The 17,212-nt window shown below is 37.9% G+C and overlaps 1 protein-coding gene across 6 annotated transcripts in view; it reads left to right on the top strand.

The window, feature by feature from the left end:
* The window catches only part of arhgef10 (Rho guanine nucleotide exchange factor 10), a 76,238-nt gene that overhangs the window by 18,083 nt on the left and 40,943 nt on the right, over positions 1-17,212 (top strand). For 5 of the 6 annotated variants that reach the window (XM_012963478.3, XM_012963479.3, XM_018094424.2 and 2 more), the window contains 9 exons: positions 2,841-2,934; positions 4,959-5,135; positions 5,621-5,908; positions 6,619-6,712; positions 7,472-7,551; positions 9,751-9,807; positions 10,310-10,479; positions 12,255-12,371; positions 13,387-13,501. In XM_012963478.3, the coding sequence (XP_012818932.2) occupies positions 2,880-2,934; positions 4,959-5,135; positions 5,621-5,908; positions 6,619-6,712; positions 7,472-7,551; positions 9,751-9,807; positions 10,310-10,479; positions 12,255-12,371; positions 13,387-13,501 (1,153 nt within the window). In that variant the 5' untranslated portion in view covers positions 2,841-2,879. Of the gene's footprint in view, positions 1-1,837; positions 1,882-2,840; positions 2,935-4,958; positions 5,136-5,620; positions 5,909-6,618; positions 6,713-7,471; positions 7,552-9,750; positions 9,808-10,309; positions 10,480-12,254; positions 12,372-13,386; positions 13,502-17,212 lie in introns of all 6 variants that reach the window. The other variant, XM_002935157.5, reaches the window with a different exon arrangement.

Raw genomic sequence — 17,212 nt, 5'->3', positions numbered from 1 at the left:
ATAGAGGGAATTATGAACAGTTCCAAATACCAGTCAATATTGGCACAAAACCTTCAGGCTTCTGCTAGAAAGCTGAACATGAGGAGGAACTTCATCTTTCAGCATGACAACGACCCAAACATACATCCAAATCAACAAAGGAATGGCTTCACTGGGAGAAGATTAAAGTTTTGGAATGGCCCAGCCAGAGCCCAGACCTGAATCCGATTGAAAATCTGTGGGGTGATCTGAAGAGGGCTGTGCACAGGAGATGCCCTCACAATCTGACAGATTTGGAGCGTTTCTGCAAAGAAGAGTGGGCAAATCTTGCAAAATCAAAATGTGCCATGCTGATAGACTCATACCCAAAAAGACTGAGTGCTGTTATAAAATCAAAAGGTGCTTCAACAAAGTATTAGTTTAAGGGTGTGCACACTTATGCAACCACATTATTTTAGTTTTTTTGGTTTTCTTCCCTCCACCTAAAAGATTTCAGTTTGTTTTTCAATTGAATGGTACAGTTTATAGGTCACATTAAAGGTGGAAAAAGTTCTGAAATGATTTATCTTTGTCTCATTTTTGTACAGCACAGGAGCCTGACATTTTATCAGGGGTGTGTAGACTTTTTATATCCACTGTATATCCCCTTTAAAAAACAATGGCATAATGTAGTGTGAAGTGTAATTACCAATGCAGCCATTCAGGTGGCATTTACTAGTTACCTGAGTCACCCATTTACTAGGTCACTGAGGGACCCCACCTTCAAAACATTGTACAGTAGCCTGCAAATAAAAAAAATAAATGTTGCTGTTCAGATAAGTTTAATGTCAAGTAAATTGTGTGCCGTGTCCACTGAAAACAGGGTGTTGCCAACCACTCTTTTGAATATTGAAGATTATGTACAAGCATCTGATTGTTTGCTATGAGTTACTTGATGTGGCAAACTTCAGTCCTTTTCTTAAAAATTGTTACTTTACATAAATCAAAACTGTACATTTGTGTTGTAGAGACTTTCCAACTAATATTAATTAAATAGCTATACAATGTGCATAGATTTCAAGTGCTAATTTAGTTTCCAGTTCACGTCCATTTCCACTATTCCAAGTTTGCCACTTTTTCAGTGCTTAAAAATGTAAAAAATGCACTTATAAGTTATTAAGTTAGAGCCAGCCAGGCCTTTTAAACTGCCTTTTGTGATCCTCTGGAGTGGCTCTTCCTACTGAAAGGGGCCTATTAATCAAACTGGGTAGAAAAAAAATGGTTACTGAAAAACATCTGTGATTGCCAGGCATCACAGCATTTTTATCAAGCTGTGCATTCATTTTCTGCATAGTCAAGACAGCATAATAGAAAATACCTTTATACATTTGCAATTATTTTGTGCAGTGACAGGCTTATCTTGTTGCCACTCACCCTTAAGGCATCAAGGTTTAAATCTAATTTTATCAGAATAGGTTTATTTGGGTGAACTACCTCCATATCATGCATTGGACACTATATTTTCAGGCTTCCTACTCAGGGATTGTATACATATGCTTTTTAATCACTGTGTAAAATGATTGAGGCACCTGAACAGTTTTAAAGCAAGGCAGGCTGTATTTCTTCAAAATAGCAGAATAACTGTGTCCTTAAAAAACATCCAAACCACTCTACGCACTATAAGGGCCATGGCACACAAGAAGAATTGTCATTCACATTAAATCTGTACTACCACAGGTGATTAAATCTCCTGAAAATGCTTTCCCACTAGCAATAATAAATAGCTGGCAGGAATATATATATGCACCACTTCATTTTTCCTATCATGGTGACTTGAGAAAAACGAAGTAACCCCTATGTTTTTCTACTGGTGATTTAGATTATTGGAGATATGTTGCCCAAGGTAGAGCAGATTTATGGCGGGTAAGTAATCACCCAAAATACTACAATTGCTCCTTTTACTTGACTCTGAAAATTAAAATAACCCATCAGAGCACTGATAGTATTGTTAGATTTGATGTTGTCTTGTTTGCATGGAAATTCCAAATAATAAATTGCTAGCCAATTAGCAAGTCGAATTAAGTCAAATTAGCTGATATCTTTAAATAAAAAGTGTAGTTTATGGAAAGCAAGTATATATGCATTCTGGAGCAGTCATTCCTTCAACTCCTCCTGTAAATGAGTGGAATATTGCTTTCTAGCTGCAGAGATATCTTCTAGAGAATTATATGGAAATTTATTCTAACATTTCCACATTCGGCCTAGACATTAAATCCATCCTTGAATAGCTTTTATTGTGCTGTTTGGAGTAGCTTTGATTTAGTACTGGCCTTGTGTTAGTATGCAATGCATTTTAAGCTCACTGTCCATTATCTCTCATGCTCTTATTCTGCTTGTGCCATGGTTAGCCTTATAAATACAATGTATACTGTGATGCTGTGGCTTTATAGCCCCACCAGAACATCCCCTTTATTTACTTGGTCATTCGCTAATTGTAGGTTTAGTAGAGATACTGTCATTAGCAAACACATGTGATGCTGGACTTGGTCTTTGGTGCTTTCAGTAGGGGAAGTCTTCAAATTTAGAGCAATCAGCTCATCTCCAAAAAGCAAAATGATCCAGTGTGGAGGCTGCTGGAGCAAGTTGTTAGCTGGTCATTGTTAGATTGCTCCCTAAGCCTGAACAGAAAAGGAGAGACTACTCTTGGTTACTATGCAGGGCAGCAACACTGACCATTTTGCCACAATGCTTAGCGAGGGTCATCGGTTTTGCTAGCTTGATATGTTTTTGTAATGCTTACTTGTACTCTGTAAACGAGAGCTTGGCTCATACATGAGAAAAAATGAATACCTGGAGCCTAATCTTGACATTTCTTTCAACAGATTCCATTTTCCCCTGAAGTGTTAAAGTAAGTGATTAGGATGGACATTTCTGACAATGTAGATACTGAGGACTTTCCACCCCCACCACCTGAAGGTAATACTTCAGCACAACTTGTAAAGCTTGGAACTCTAATGCTTTCTCTTTTCTTCTTATTCCTAAACTGAAATGGAACTGGAGGAGGGTGACATTATGAGGGAGCAGATATGTTGGTCAATTAAGCATTCATTTTAAGAGGTGTAGTGACCCCAGAGGCCAGCACTCTTACTAGATCAGTCAGTTTGTGCCAGATAGAAATTATTTCTGAATTAGGTTTAAGAAATTCTTATTTTGCACACATGAGGGATATATTATTGTATACTAAAGTTTAATGTCACAATAGGAAGCTTTCCTATAGGGATTACAAACTATGGGGAGTTGCCTTTCTTTTCTGCCTGTTTCCAGCTTTCAAATGGGGGAGGGGGTGGGTCACTGACCCGGGCAGCAAAAAACTATTGCTTTGTAAGGCTACAATTTTATTATTACTGTTACTTTTTATTACTTTCTATGCAGGCCCTTTACTATTCATATTCATATCCCTCATTTAAACCACTACCTGGTTGCTACAGTAAATAAGACCCTAGCAACCAGAGCTGCTAAAATACCAAAGGGAGAGCTGCTGAACAAAAACTTAAACAACTGAAAAAACACAAAAAACAAAAAATGAAGACCAATTGCAAATTATCTCGCAATATTAATGTCTACATCATATTAAAAGTTAATTTAAAGGTGAACTACCCCTTTAAATATATGACAGATGTTCCCTGTGTAACAAGTCTAACAAGCACGAACAGTGCCAGCTTTTCATGAAAAGCAATATTGCCACAATAATGTTGGGCTGAGACCATTTGAAAGCCAGATACCAAGTGTTTGTGTCTGGAAATTATTTTACACTTGGCATTTTCTTGTTATTTTTTGCCTTGCAGTTTCGCACTGTGTAAAGGCTTATTTGTAAGTTCTCTGTATAATAATGTAAGAATGCACAGCCAAGCTCAGCAACCCCGAGTAAGGCATAGCCTCTTGCCCTTTTTAATTTCTTTACAAGGGATGTCTTTTCACAGTACCACAAGGAAATTAGCTGGAGCTGGGTGACATGAGGGGGCAGTGTCTGCAAAAGGGCTGAGTACAGAATAGGGATTGTATTCATCAAAGGTCCCTTGTTACTGGTGCTTGACACACTCTGATGTCCTGCATGAAAAGGAAAAATTATTGGAAATGGCAGACCACAAAACTCATTACTGGCAAATACAGGTCATTTGTTTGGATGCCGATTAGATCCGGAAATTCATTTGAATTTTTCTTTTGCATCTGGTTTTTTCATTTTAATTGCCATACATTCCCACATTGTTGGGGTTATAATATGATTTTTTTCAATATTTCAAGAAATACATTTTGTGGGAGCATTCTCTATGTGAGGTCTAGAAGACTGAAATGCTTAGCATCTAAAAGCATGCTGTCACCAGGATTTCATAATTTCATGTCTATATGTTCTGTATCTGTTGGTGTATAGTCATGCTAAGACTTGATGTCTTTAGGTAAAAAAAAAACAATGTATTATAAACTGTGCCTATTTAGATGCTGATAGTGGGTACTGGAGGAAAGCAGATAGATGCCCTTAGACATTTCTGAGTTAATATCACAGGCAATGACATTTTTATGGGGTATGGGACAGTTCCTGGGAAAAAGCCTAGAGGGTAGGTATGTCTCTCCTAGAATACTCTTGAGACACAGCAATTGTAGAGAAGGGGCTGAGTTTAGTCAGGCTGCAGAAGAAGCTAATACAAGTGCTTGAATTAAAAGTGGCTGTGAGCAAATTATCTGTCCAGGAAGTAGGATCTGGATAATGTGCTCATGCAGCTGAGAGAACTGAGGCTAAAAGCTTGAAGTAAAATTGTTCATAATACTCTGTATCTAATAGCATTAATAGTTGCTGAGGCACTGGTAAAAAGTCAATTGTTGTGGTGTACAGTCTACCAAAACTCATCTTTAAAAATGTTATAATTTTATGATATGAAGTTTCGGACATTCTATTCAGTTTATAATTATCTGTGTATCTAAAACAACATATATTTTATGTATAGTTTATGTTGACGAGCTGACACTTAATGGCCCTGCTTATGAAAAAGATGATGATGAAGATGCAGGAGAAAAATTTGATTTTGATAGTGGGGATGAAATTCCAGAAGCAGATCGACAGCCATTGGAAGTTCCTGGTGATACTCTCATCGACCAGGGATTTCAATTTCCAGACCCTCCAGGTGAGTGCCAGGATAACAACCCTAGTAATATAATGTATATTGCATGAGATCATAAATAGCCTACATAGAACCATAACCACTTTATAATCTATCAATATTAAGGACCAAAATCCAAGTGAATTTTTCAGTTCAAAGTCCATTTTTTTAATGTTTTTCATGCATGGGTCTGTATATGCATGTGCATACATATCTGTCTGTCTGTCTGTCTATCTTTCTATATGTATACGTGAATAGATAAAGATACATAGAAAAATAAGTACTGCACTCAAAAAATGTATTTGAAATTATTATTGCACATATTATAAAGTGGCAACGTATTCTGCATTAGTTGTACAATATATGGGTGTAATACAATGAAAATACATACACACACCAATATAAGAGGTATAAAAAAAACTCATGCATAGATTTTAAGAGCACACATACAAATAATGTATGTGACTATGGTTTGCTAGTATTTTATATGTTGCATATGTCTATTTTAGTGCTGCCCAATGAAATTACAAAACAGGAATTGCCAACAGAAACTAGTACGAAGATGGCAACAAAGAAGGTGAACCCATATTCTATTATTGACATAGCGCCATTTCAAGAGGTTGATTCAGCTACTTCAGAAGATCTTGTATCTACTGACGAAAGCACCAGTCCACGAGTGCCAAGTGGATATTCTGTTCCTGTGCCATGTGGATATGCAGTCCCTTCCAACTTACCCTTGTTGCAGCCAGCATACTCCACACCAGTTATAATTCGCAACATATCTATTGATGAGCAAGGTAAACACTGGCTTTCATCAGTTTTACTTAATGGATAGGCTCTACTCAGCAGATATTTAGTACTCTTACTATGCACTGTAAGGCCACTGGCTACTCCTTTCTCTGTTTCTCACTCTCATGTTACAGCAAGTTAAAACACTATGAAGTGTCCAAGATTGCTTCCTGTTGTGGAAAACAGTAATTGCTTATGCACCACCATCACGCGTATTTGCCATACTTATTTCAAAGCAAATTGTTCACAATAAAAGCTGATGCAAATTGGTTGGTCCCTGCTACATCGCCCGAAAATGGCCTCAGTGACAAAACACAATGCAGATGCCTCATGTGCAACTACTCTTAGGATTATGGTTGAGAGGTCAAGACTTTTTTGTATTTTGTTCCCTGCCCCATACATTTAGAAACTGAGCACTTAATCCTTTATTCTCACAACCATGGCTATTGCCATCCATACACATGATGCCAACTCACTCTATAACCAGCTACTTACTCCAAGCACATACACAAACACTTTGCACAAACTGCAGAAAGTCAGGGTATAGGGAGATGCAGTGAGGAAACAAATAACAAAAAAATGAGCATGGGTGGTAGAATTTAGGAATATGTTTAAAACAGAATTTTTAACTGATGCTTCCATACAAATAAGAATTACAACGTTACTAAGTTATTTTTTCTGGCTCCCAATGGCAACTAATTCTATCATTGACTTACAGGAGTGCAAGAGGTTGTTCCAAATCCACATTTTCATTTCACTAGTGAAGATGATCACCTTTCCAGGCCTATAGGCAGAGACGGAGAACTCTCGAGGTAGGTTCAAAATTAAATTAACTACTACTGAGGTTTTAAGTTGGACAAATCAGTCAAAAAGGAAGAACAGTTTGTTTAAATCGAACACTGCTGGAAATGACATTGCCGTTTTACTGCGCTTAATGTAGTACAGCTATTATAACTGGACAGGTGGCTTATTTTGAACCTAGATACAGGTAGCACAGTTTGACTATGTCCTGGCCAGCCAGTTTGTCTTCTTGTTTTAACAGATTTTTGGGGTACATCTGAAACAAGCAGGTTCAGAAATGTCTCACCTCCCCATCTTTACCTTCATAGAAAAATGTGGAAATTTTAAAGCCATACATGAGGATGATGAAAGCTACCAAGTTGGCAGGTTATTGGTCCAAGTTTAGAGGCCTCCTGATGGCCTGTATGGGGAGATATAGCCGACAGGTAATAAAACACTGTTGGATATGGACCACATCAGCAATTAACATGGTCCTGTTTCTTAATGAGTTTCCTTTGGATCCTATTTTGAGTTAGTTGTTGACCCAGGGGCTAAACAATACATGTAGATCTTGCAATGTATACCCAGTTTAAGAGTCAAATAGTGAATAAATATAGTCTGATAAGGAGGTTACAAGCTCTTAGCTATAGACATTTGGTTCCTGTTATTACTCTCTTTCCCCCTAGATGCAATATTAGACTCACAAAGAAGTGGCATACATTGGCGTTCTCAATAAGCTCATTCTTCTTCTAATGGACTTGATTTAACATTTATAATGTGTTCTTTTATAGTGAAGATTTCCAGTCGACCAGAGAGGAAGATGTGTTGGCAAAGTGGGTTGCAAATCCTGCAAATACAGAATGGATGGAGAGTACGTATTTCATAGGAATGAGGCACTTAAGTTTTTATTTATATGTAGGGTTCATGTCCTCATAATGACACAAAATGGGTAATGTACAGTATATGGGTGTAGTATACTGTATGCATAAAAATTATTTTTTACTAGGGATGCACAGAATCCATTTTTTTTTTTTTTTGTTCAGCCGAACCCCAAATTCTTTTTGAAAGATTTGGCCGAATACTGAATTGAATCTGAACCCTAATTTGCATATAGAAAGGCATGTGAAGTGCTTAAAAAAATTGATTATTTCGGTGTTGACGTGACCAAAAGTCACGTGATTTTAAGGACACCGGGATTGGGGCAAATCCGAATCCTGCTGAAAAAGGCAGAACCTTAACCAAATCCCGAACCGAATCCTGGATTTGGCGCATCCCTAATTTTTACATATATGTATTCAGACTTATACAGTATGTTGGACTTTTCAGCTCTGGTAAGTTATACCACTTAACAAGTACTGGTACTTCTTTTTTAAAATTATGAGTTGGTCCTGCCACACTGCATGACTGGTAATGGTGTTTGTTGCTATGTACCAGGTGTTTTAATCGGACTTTCATGTGCATTATTACAGTAATGTATGGAGAGAAATGAAGATTAGATTAAAAGAGGCAAAGTTGCTACTCTTGTGGTCCACGTTTCATTATACCTTTGAATAGTGATTAAAATAGTGACAAATCAAATATGTCTTGTCTTTGAAGGTTTTCATTCATCTAGGTCATGATAAATAGTAACTAGTAGTGATAACGGTAAAGTAATCTTGAAATCATTTTACCACTCATCCTATTGGCTCTTTAGTTGTATATTACTGGCGAGTGATGTTGCAGTTCCTCCTCTTTAAATGAAATAGCACAAATGAGACCCAGGATACTACTTATTGCACACACACATAGGAACATTTAGGGCTCTGGCACACGGGGAGATTAGTCGCCCGCGACAAAGGTGGAAGGTGAACCTCCGCCCCAGTCTCAAGTCTTTTGCAGACTCCAAGAGGTTTTCTTCCAAGATTGCCCTGTGTTTGGCTCCATCCATCTTCCCATCAACTCTGACAGCTTCCCTGTCCCTGCTGAAGAGAAGCACCCCCAGAGCATGATGCTGACACCACCATATTTGACAGTGGGGATGGTGTGTTCAGAGTGATGTGCAGTGTTAGTTTTCCGCCACACATAACGTTTTGCATTTTGGCCAGAAAGTTCCATTTTGGTCTCATCTGACCAGAGCACCTTCTTCCACATGTTTGCTGTGTCCCCCACATGGCTTGTGGCAAACTGCAAACGGGACCTCTTATGGTTTTCTGTTAACAATGGCTTTCTTCTTGACACTCTTCCATAAAGGCCAACTTTGTGCAGTGCACGACTAATGGTTGTCTTATGGACAGATTCCCCCACCTGAGCTGTAGATCTCTGCAGCTCGTCCAGAGTCACCATGGGCCTCTTGGCTGCATTTCTGATCAGTGCTCTCCTTGTTCGGCCTGTGAGTTTAGGTGGACGGCCTTGTCTTTACAGTTGTGCCATACTCCTTCCATTTCTGAATGATCGCTTGAACAGTGCTCCGTGGGATGTTCAAGGCTTTGGAAATCTTTTTGTAGCCTAAGCCTGCTTTAAATTTCTCAATAACTTTATCCCTGACCTGTCTGGTGTGTTCTTTGGACTTCATGGTGTTGTTGCTCCCAATATTCTCTTAGACAACCTCTGAGGCCTTCACAGAGCAGCTGTATTTGTACTGACATTAGATTACACACAGGTGCACTCTATTTAGTCATTAGCACTCATCAGCCAATGTCTATGGGCAACTGACTGCATTCAGACCAAAGGGGGCTGAATAATTACGCACACCCCACTTTGCAGTTATTTATTTGTAAAAAATGTTTGGAATCATGTATGATTTTCGTTCCACTTCTCACGTGTACACCACTTTGTATTGGTCTTTCACGTGGAATTCTAATAAAATTGATTCATGTTTGTGGCTGTAATGTGACAAAATGTGGAAAAGTTCAAGGGGGCCGAATACTTTTGCAAGCCACTATAGTGGTAGGTAATGACTGTAAGTTTTCGTTTCATTTTTTTACTATAAAAATACGCACAATAGTTTTGCATGTTTTTAAAGGCTAATTCTGAAACTTAGTATGTGTCAATTAGCGCACAGTCAGAATCAATCATTGTCTGATTTTTTTAGATCCTGATGAAGTCATTTATGATGATGTACCAAGGGAGAACTCAGACTCAGCAACAGGTATTGTATTTGAAGTTTTGAATTCATTGGAAAACTGAAGAATCAAGAATTGTGTGTCATAAATCAGAAATTGTGTTTACAGCATTTTACTCCTTGGAAATCTTGGAACTATCTGCAATAGTAACCTGGTCCAGTTTTCAAGGAAGAGAAGCCATGGCTAGGTGTTTGAATGAACACTTATAATCAATAGGGGGTAACTAACGAATTGTGATCCCCCCTATCTATTACAACCTTTCCTTGTCATTTAATATATATTATTCTGTATTTCTTTTTCACTAAAATATGTGTCCAGCATTGAATAAAGATTTATTTATTTTTTTATTTAAAAGTTTATGCCTTTACAATATATATGGTACCTAAAGGTACTATTGGTTAAGGCTAAGGTTGGCAGTGCACTGCTCTGAAAGTAATCCAGGAAATCTATATCAATCTGGTAACTAAAAACTCCATTATTGAAAGCTGAAAGCCATTTTCATTTCATAACCTGTGAAATTATTTGAAGACCCTGAAGAAATGATATACGATGATGTGGAAAATGGTGAAGATGGTGGAAACAGCTCATTGGACTATGGCTGGAGCTCTAGTGAATTTGAAAGCTATGAAGAACACAGTGACTCGGAGTCAAAACATGGGGTACCAAACTCATTTTTGAGAGGAAACAACAAAAGGCATGTAAGTGTCCTTGTGAATTACATTATTTTGTCACACTGACCTTATGATTTGTCTGGCAAACCGCAATTCATCATTATTTCAAGGATATCTTTTTGCTTTGTTTATAAAGTACCATCTTACTTATAGAACATTTACTCATCAGTGTGCCAGATTGCTGTAACATAGCTGTGTTAGAACTTTGGGAGACTAAGTATAATTGCAGCTCATCCCAATGACGATTGGTTACCGGTATATATGCTTCATGGGGTAATGTAATAAACTCCCATATTAAATAAAAGGCACTAACTTAGCACAGTTAGCACAGATACTGTAATCCATAGCAAGATGTTTGGTTTCAAACAGCTGATTAGTAACTGCTACCTGGTAATTGGTTTCTATGGGTTACTAGGCAGGTAGCAAACCATTTATTACATTATTCCCTTAATAGTCTCAAAACATGTAAAAATTAAAAAAGATAGCTGTATAGTAAATGCAAGATGGCATCAAATACTTCTATATATGGTGCTATATTCACTAGTTATTGTCTAGTGCAGTGCTGTCCAACTTCTGTGGTACCAAGGGTCAGAACTCAGAATTTTTGTGGCCTACATGGTGGAGGGCTGTTAATGGAAGCAAGTTTTGACCACTCGCCCCTTTTTAAATTGCACCCACTTTGAACCACCCCCATGTTATCACAAGAGCTTTTAAGACCATACCCACATTAATGGTGGTAGCGCAGCAAAAACCCATGAAAAATGAATGAAAATGAATTTGTATGTAAAAGAATTATATTAATTCATATTAAGACACACCCTTAAATCCATATGCCGACTCCTCCTTCCTCCTCTGTGGATAGCACAGCAACACCCAGCACATAATTACACACTTTTGGGACCCTATAATGACTATTTCCGTATGCTAACGAACTTCCAGTATAAACCCCTGCCAGGTTCACCTCCCACAGGCAGGGTAGGGCACATAGGCAGCATAGGACAGGCAGAGTATAGCACACACAGGCAGGGTAGGGCAGGCAGAGTATGGCACACACAGGCAGCGTAGGTCAGGCAGAGTGCTGCCTGTGTGTGCCATACTCTGCCTGCCCTACCCTGCCTGTGTGTGTGCCATACTCTCCCTGCCTGTATGTGCCATACTCTGCTTGCCCTGTGCTGCCTGTGTGTGCCATACTCTCCCTGCCCTACCTTGCCTATGTGTGCCATATTATGCCTGTGCTATGCTGCCTGTGTGTGAGTTAGGTTGGGCGCCGCGGGCTGGCAGCCCTGGTCTAATGTAGTGGCCTTTGCCACTTTTTATGTGTCATGATAAAATCGAAGAATTAGACTTTTAGAAATAAAGTATTTTGTAAGAATAATAACTGTCTAATAAATGTCTAACTGTAGAATAATTTTATATGGGGTGACACAGCAGAGACAGTACATTATTATCGCCAAAATACTTGTTATAGTGACTTAAAATGAATAATGGTCCATCCCTTTATTTTCATGTAGGTCATACTGAAAGGGAGTTTACAGATACAAATAAATTAAATTTCATTTAAAACACAATAACTCATAATTTTGTTTGATTTTAGTTTGTTCAGCCATTTGTAAATGAATACTTTTGTACACTGCCTAGTTTTGATCTGGCACAATAAACAATCTAGGCCCAGTCAAAGGTTTTTTAAAGATACTACAAAGACCTTGATGATTTTACACTGCATGCAGAGTAATTACTTAAAAAAAAAGCATGCTGATCATAAGAGGCTTTTTTTACTGTCTCATATAGATTCTTATCTTTAGCTTTCTCAGGATCTTACACGTTTAAAGCAGCATTATGAGAAGAAGATGAAAGATCTGGTGGCAAATAGAGTGGGAGCAGTAGAGATCCAACATTTTAAGCACAAACATGAACTTAAGGTGATGTAGCAGAAGTTTTGTCATGGATTATTACAAAAAGAATGCCCAGGTTTAGGGGGTTCGTAGAGGGGGGTTGTTGTTATTTCTATGTATATTTCTATTTAAGCCCTCTACTAAGTATCTTTTAGACTCACTTGCTAATGGTTAACTGTTTATTATGCTAATGTTGTCTCTGAGGGATTTCTACAAGGAACTTTTGTTTCCATCCACACTCCAAAACATTTAGGCAGGTTGATTGGCTGCTGATTAAATTCCCCGTAAACTGAGTAAATGTGTTGCCACTATGTAAGTAACCAATAATAATAATAATAATTAAGTGTAAATATTTCAAAAACCACAAAAATGTTAATTAAGTTAATTGCAAACGGTGACAGAATACTGCTGCCTGCATTACCCTTTAGGGCAGGGGTGTCAAACTCAATCACATAAGGGGGCCGAAATCTAAAACACAGGCTAAGTCGCAGGCCAAATTTTTTATTAATATACTTAGTAAGATACTAAGGGGTATATTTATCACAATGTGTAAAAAGTGGAGTAAGACATTACCGGTGATGTTGCTCATAGCAGCCAATAGATGCTTTGCTACTGTTGAAATCTGATTACTGATTGGATGCCTTGGGCAACATTACTGGTAATGCTTCACTCCACTTTTTACACAGCATGATAAATATACCCCTTAGTCTTAGTTACTATGTGAGGAAAATGGAAATTGATCAGGCTGGATGGTCAGACACACTCACCAAGGGCCACATAAAACAGCCAGGTGGGCCGGATTTGGCCCCTGGGCCTTGTGTTTGACATATATGCTTTAGGGCATATTTACTAATGAAGTTGCTCATAGCAACAAACAAGCTATTTGTTTTGAGCAGTTTTGCCAAGAGTTAGAAAATGAAAGCAAGAAACTATCTGGTTGGTTGCTGGCCAATTTAACACAAATATAAATCAAACCCCTTTTTAAGTTGAACAATTCCTTTTACTTTGTGCATAAAATCTCATATTATGCTTTATTTTGTAGATGCAAAGGCTGGTAAAGGCTGCTAAAGAGGGGACAAAAGATGGACTTGAAAAAACCAAGGCTGCTGTGAAGAAAGGTCGTTCCTACATAAGGACCAAATCATTTGTCTTGCATGGTAATCTCATTTGAGAAAATTTCAATTATAGTGTGTTCATGCTTGTGTAGGATAGGCAGGGTAGGGACAATCATCACAACTTGTTATAGATGGTTTAAGAATATACGTAGGAAAGGGATTTCTTTGGTTAGGTATATTCATTGTAGCAAATTGTGTGTGTATGTGTGTATATATATATATATATATATATATATATATATAATATATCCAAAAAAGACCAGCAACACCGAGTTATATTCCAAAAACAATCAATTGTGTATTAAAAACGCATGAACAGCCTGGCTGTTCATGCGTTTTTAATACACAATTGATTGTTTTTGGAATATAACTCTGTGTTGCTGGTCTTTTTTGGATATTTAAATCATTTACCTTGCACCCGAGCTAAGAGCTGAAGCAGAGTGCCACCCTGGGTTCGCTATATATATATATATATATATATATATATAATATATTATAATGTGTGTATATATATATATATATATATATATATATATATACACACACAAAAGCAGTATCGCACTCACAGGACTTGCAAAAACAAACACAGTGAAGTGTGGACTAACATCCTTTACATGGATGCATATAAATGTACTAAATTCCATGCCTAGAGTCCTTGCATTAGAGATAAATACAATTTTATGCCTTTCGGGTAGTAAATCCTAATTCATTTTGTAGAGCAGATATACATTTTGTAATCCATAATATGTGGAGACTGCTGCCTTATGCATTACTAGAAGTCCAGCCAAAAGGACAGTTAGAATGTGATTTTTGTTAAACATGTGGGTGGCAAAAACACTAAAATAATCTTTAACCTTTAGAGGGTCCCTCATCAGATATTGGCTAATAAAATGGGGTTTAAATACACAAGGTCCAAAAACAATAAGAAGGCATAACCAAAATTATCTACAACAGGGACTCTAAATTGGTATTACTTTAACCATATAGGGAGCACTTTTAAAAGGCTGTGGATGCCTTTTGCAGTATTTCTAGCCTACTTCTTTGTTAAGTTTTAGCTCTTCTTTAATTGAGAATGCTAAGGAAACTACCAGGAGTGCAGGATGTCATTCTTGGTTCTAATACAAAAATTCTAGGGATTATGCCCTCTATTTAAGGCCCAGAATCCATCCATGGCATGTGCATTTTAACATAGTAAACAGCCCATGTTAGATAAACCAAAATACTTGGGTCTATATCGCTCTCTTATTTATTTACTTATCATGGACACTTTTTCTGTGCAAGTAATTTCTGGATATATCCTTAGCCCTAAGTAAATATACATAAATGGAGGGCACTCGCTTTGCATACAAAAGAACAACAATATGGGTGTTTGGCGCAAAAAAAACCAAAAGCAGTCCCCCGTACAGTGTACCAAAAACAGTAATTTTAAATAGGATAAGGGTTTGCACACAAGAAACACAAGCACAGTGGTAGTATTAAAAAATATAGTCCTATACAAAAGTATAGTATACAAAAGCTTTAACAGCAGTCAGTTAATTGCAAAGTTACAAAAAGTACATAGATTAATAAGATAATACATACCACAAAATGTGCATAGGCAAAAGAAGACACACAAGTTAGCGGATACACTTGCCAAAGATGAGAATTACCCCAATGTTAAGGCAAAGAGCATTTTTCAAGGGGAATCCTGATGCATAAATTCATGTGGAAAATATAAATACCCTCCCTCATTAAACGCCAATTTTTTCACATAACGATCACCTGGCTTACTTCCGGGTACGTGACATCACATATGCCGATATCACTTCTGCAGGAACACTCACGCAGAGTAATGCGTTTTTTTGCGTAATGTAGCGCGCACATATAGGCGTGCGACTTAACGCACGCATACAGAGGCGTATTTTCTGACGCATGCGTGTATAGTTTAATGTGTGTACATAAACGTGCAAATTTGCGCACGCGCACGAAGGTGCGTACTTTAACGTATGTGCATATATGCGTATTATTTCACGCGCATAGGGAATTCAACAGGTAACATAGCAACCAGTCGTAGCAACCGACAAGTAGCCTTTAAGAGAACATCATTAATCTCACATTGCATATATAGAGAGAGGAATATTCATACAATAAGTAATTGTAGCTTGATAGATAAACTATCAATATACAGTGGTGTGAAAAACTATTTGCCCCCTTCCTGATTTCTTATTCTTTTGCATGTTTGTCACACTTAAATGTTTCTGCTCATCAAACACCGTTAACTATTAGTCAAAGATAACATAATTGAACACAAAATGCAGTTTTTAAATGAAGGTTTACGTTATTAAGGGAGAAAAAAAACTCCAAATCTACATGGCCCTGTGTGAAAAAGTGATTGCCCCCCTTGTTAAAAAATAACTTAACTGTGGTTTATCAATTTCAATTTTCAATTTCAATATCAATTTCTGTAGTCACCCCCAGGCCTGATTACTGCCACACCTGTTTCAATCAAGAAATCACTTAAATAAGAGCTACCTGACACAGAGAAGTAGACCAAAAGCACCTCAAAAGCTAGACATCATGCCAAGATCCAAAGAAATTGAGGAACAAATGAGAACAAAAGTAATTGAGATCTATCAGTCTGGTAAAGGTTATAAAGCCATTTCTAAAGCTTTGGGACTCCAGCGAACCACAGTGAGAGCCATTATCCACAAATGGCAAAAACATGGAACAGTGGTGAACCTTCCCAGGAGTGGCCGGCCGACCGACCAAAATTACCCCAAGAGCGCAGAGACAACTCATCCGAGAGGCCACAAAAGACCCCAGGACAACATCTAAAGAACTGCAGGCCTCACTTGCCTCAATTAAGGTCAGTGTTCACGACTCCACCATAAGAAAGAGACTGGGTAAAAACGGCCTGCATGGCAGATTTCCAAGGCGCAAACCACTTTTAAGCAAAAAGAACATTATGGCTCATCTCAATTTTGCTAAAAAACATCTCAATGATTGCCGAGACTTTTGAGAAAATACCTTGTGGACCGACGAGACAAAAGTTGAACTTTTGGAAGGTGCGTGTCCTGTTACATCTGGCGTAAAAGTAACACAGCATTTCAGAAAAAGAACATCATACCAACAGTAAAATATGGTGGTGGTAGTGTGATGGTCTGGGGTTGTTTTGCTGCTTCAGGACCTGGAAGGCTTGCTGTGATAGATGGAACCATGAATTCTACTGTCTACCAAAAAATCCTGAAGGAGAATGTCCGGCCATCTGTTCATCAACTCAAGCTGAAGCGATATTGGGTGCTGCAGCAGGACAATGACCCAAAACACACCAGCAAATCCACCTCTGAATGGCTGAAGAAAAACAAAATGAAGACTTTGGAGTGGCCTAGTCAAAGTCCTGACCTGAATCCTATTGAGATGTTGTGGCATGACCTTAAAAAGGCGGTTCATGCTAGAAAACCCTCAAATAAAGCTGAATTACAACAATTCTGCAAAGATGAGTGGGCCAAAATTCCTCCAGAGCGCTGTAAAAGACTCGTTGCAAGTTATCGCAAACGCTTGATTGCAGTTATTACTGCTAAGGGTGGCCCAACCAGTTATTAGGTTCAGGGGGCAATTACTTTTTTACACAGGGCCATGTAGGTTTGGATTTTTTTTCTCCCTAAATAATAAAAACCCTCATTTAAAAACTGCATTTTGTGTTTACTTGTGTTATCTTTGACTAATAGTTAAATGTGTTTGATGATCAGAAACATTTTGTATGACAAACATGCA

The sequence above is a fragment of the Xenopus tropicalis genome, chromosome 5, assembly GCF_000004195.4.
Source record: "Xenopus tropicalis strain Nigerian chromosome 5, UCB_Xtro_10.0, whole genome shotgun sequence".
Lineage (NCBI taxonomy): Eukaryota > Metazoa > Chordata > Amphibia > Anura > Pipidae > Xenopus > Xenopus tropicalis.
This window is presented reverse-complemented; position numbering and strand designations above follow the sequence as displayed.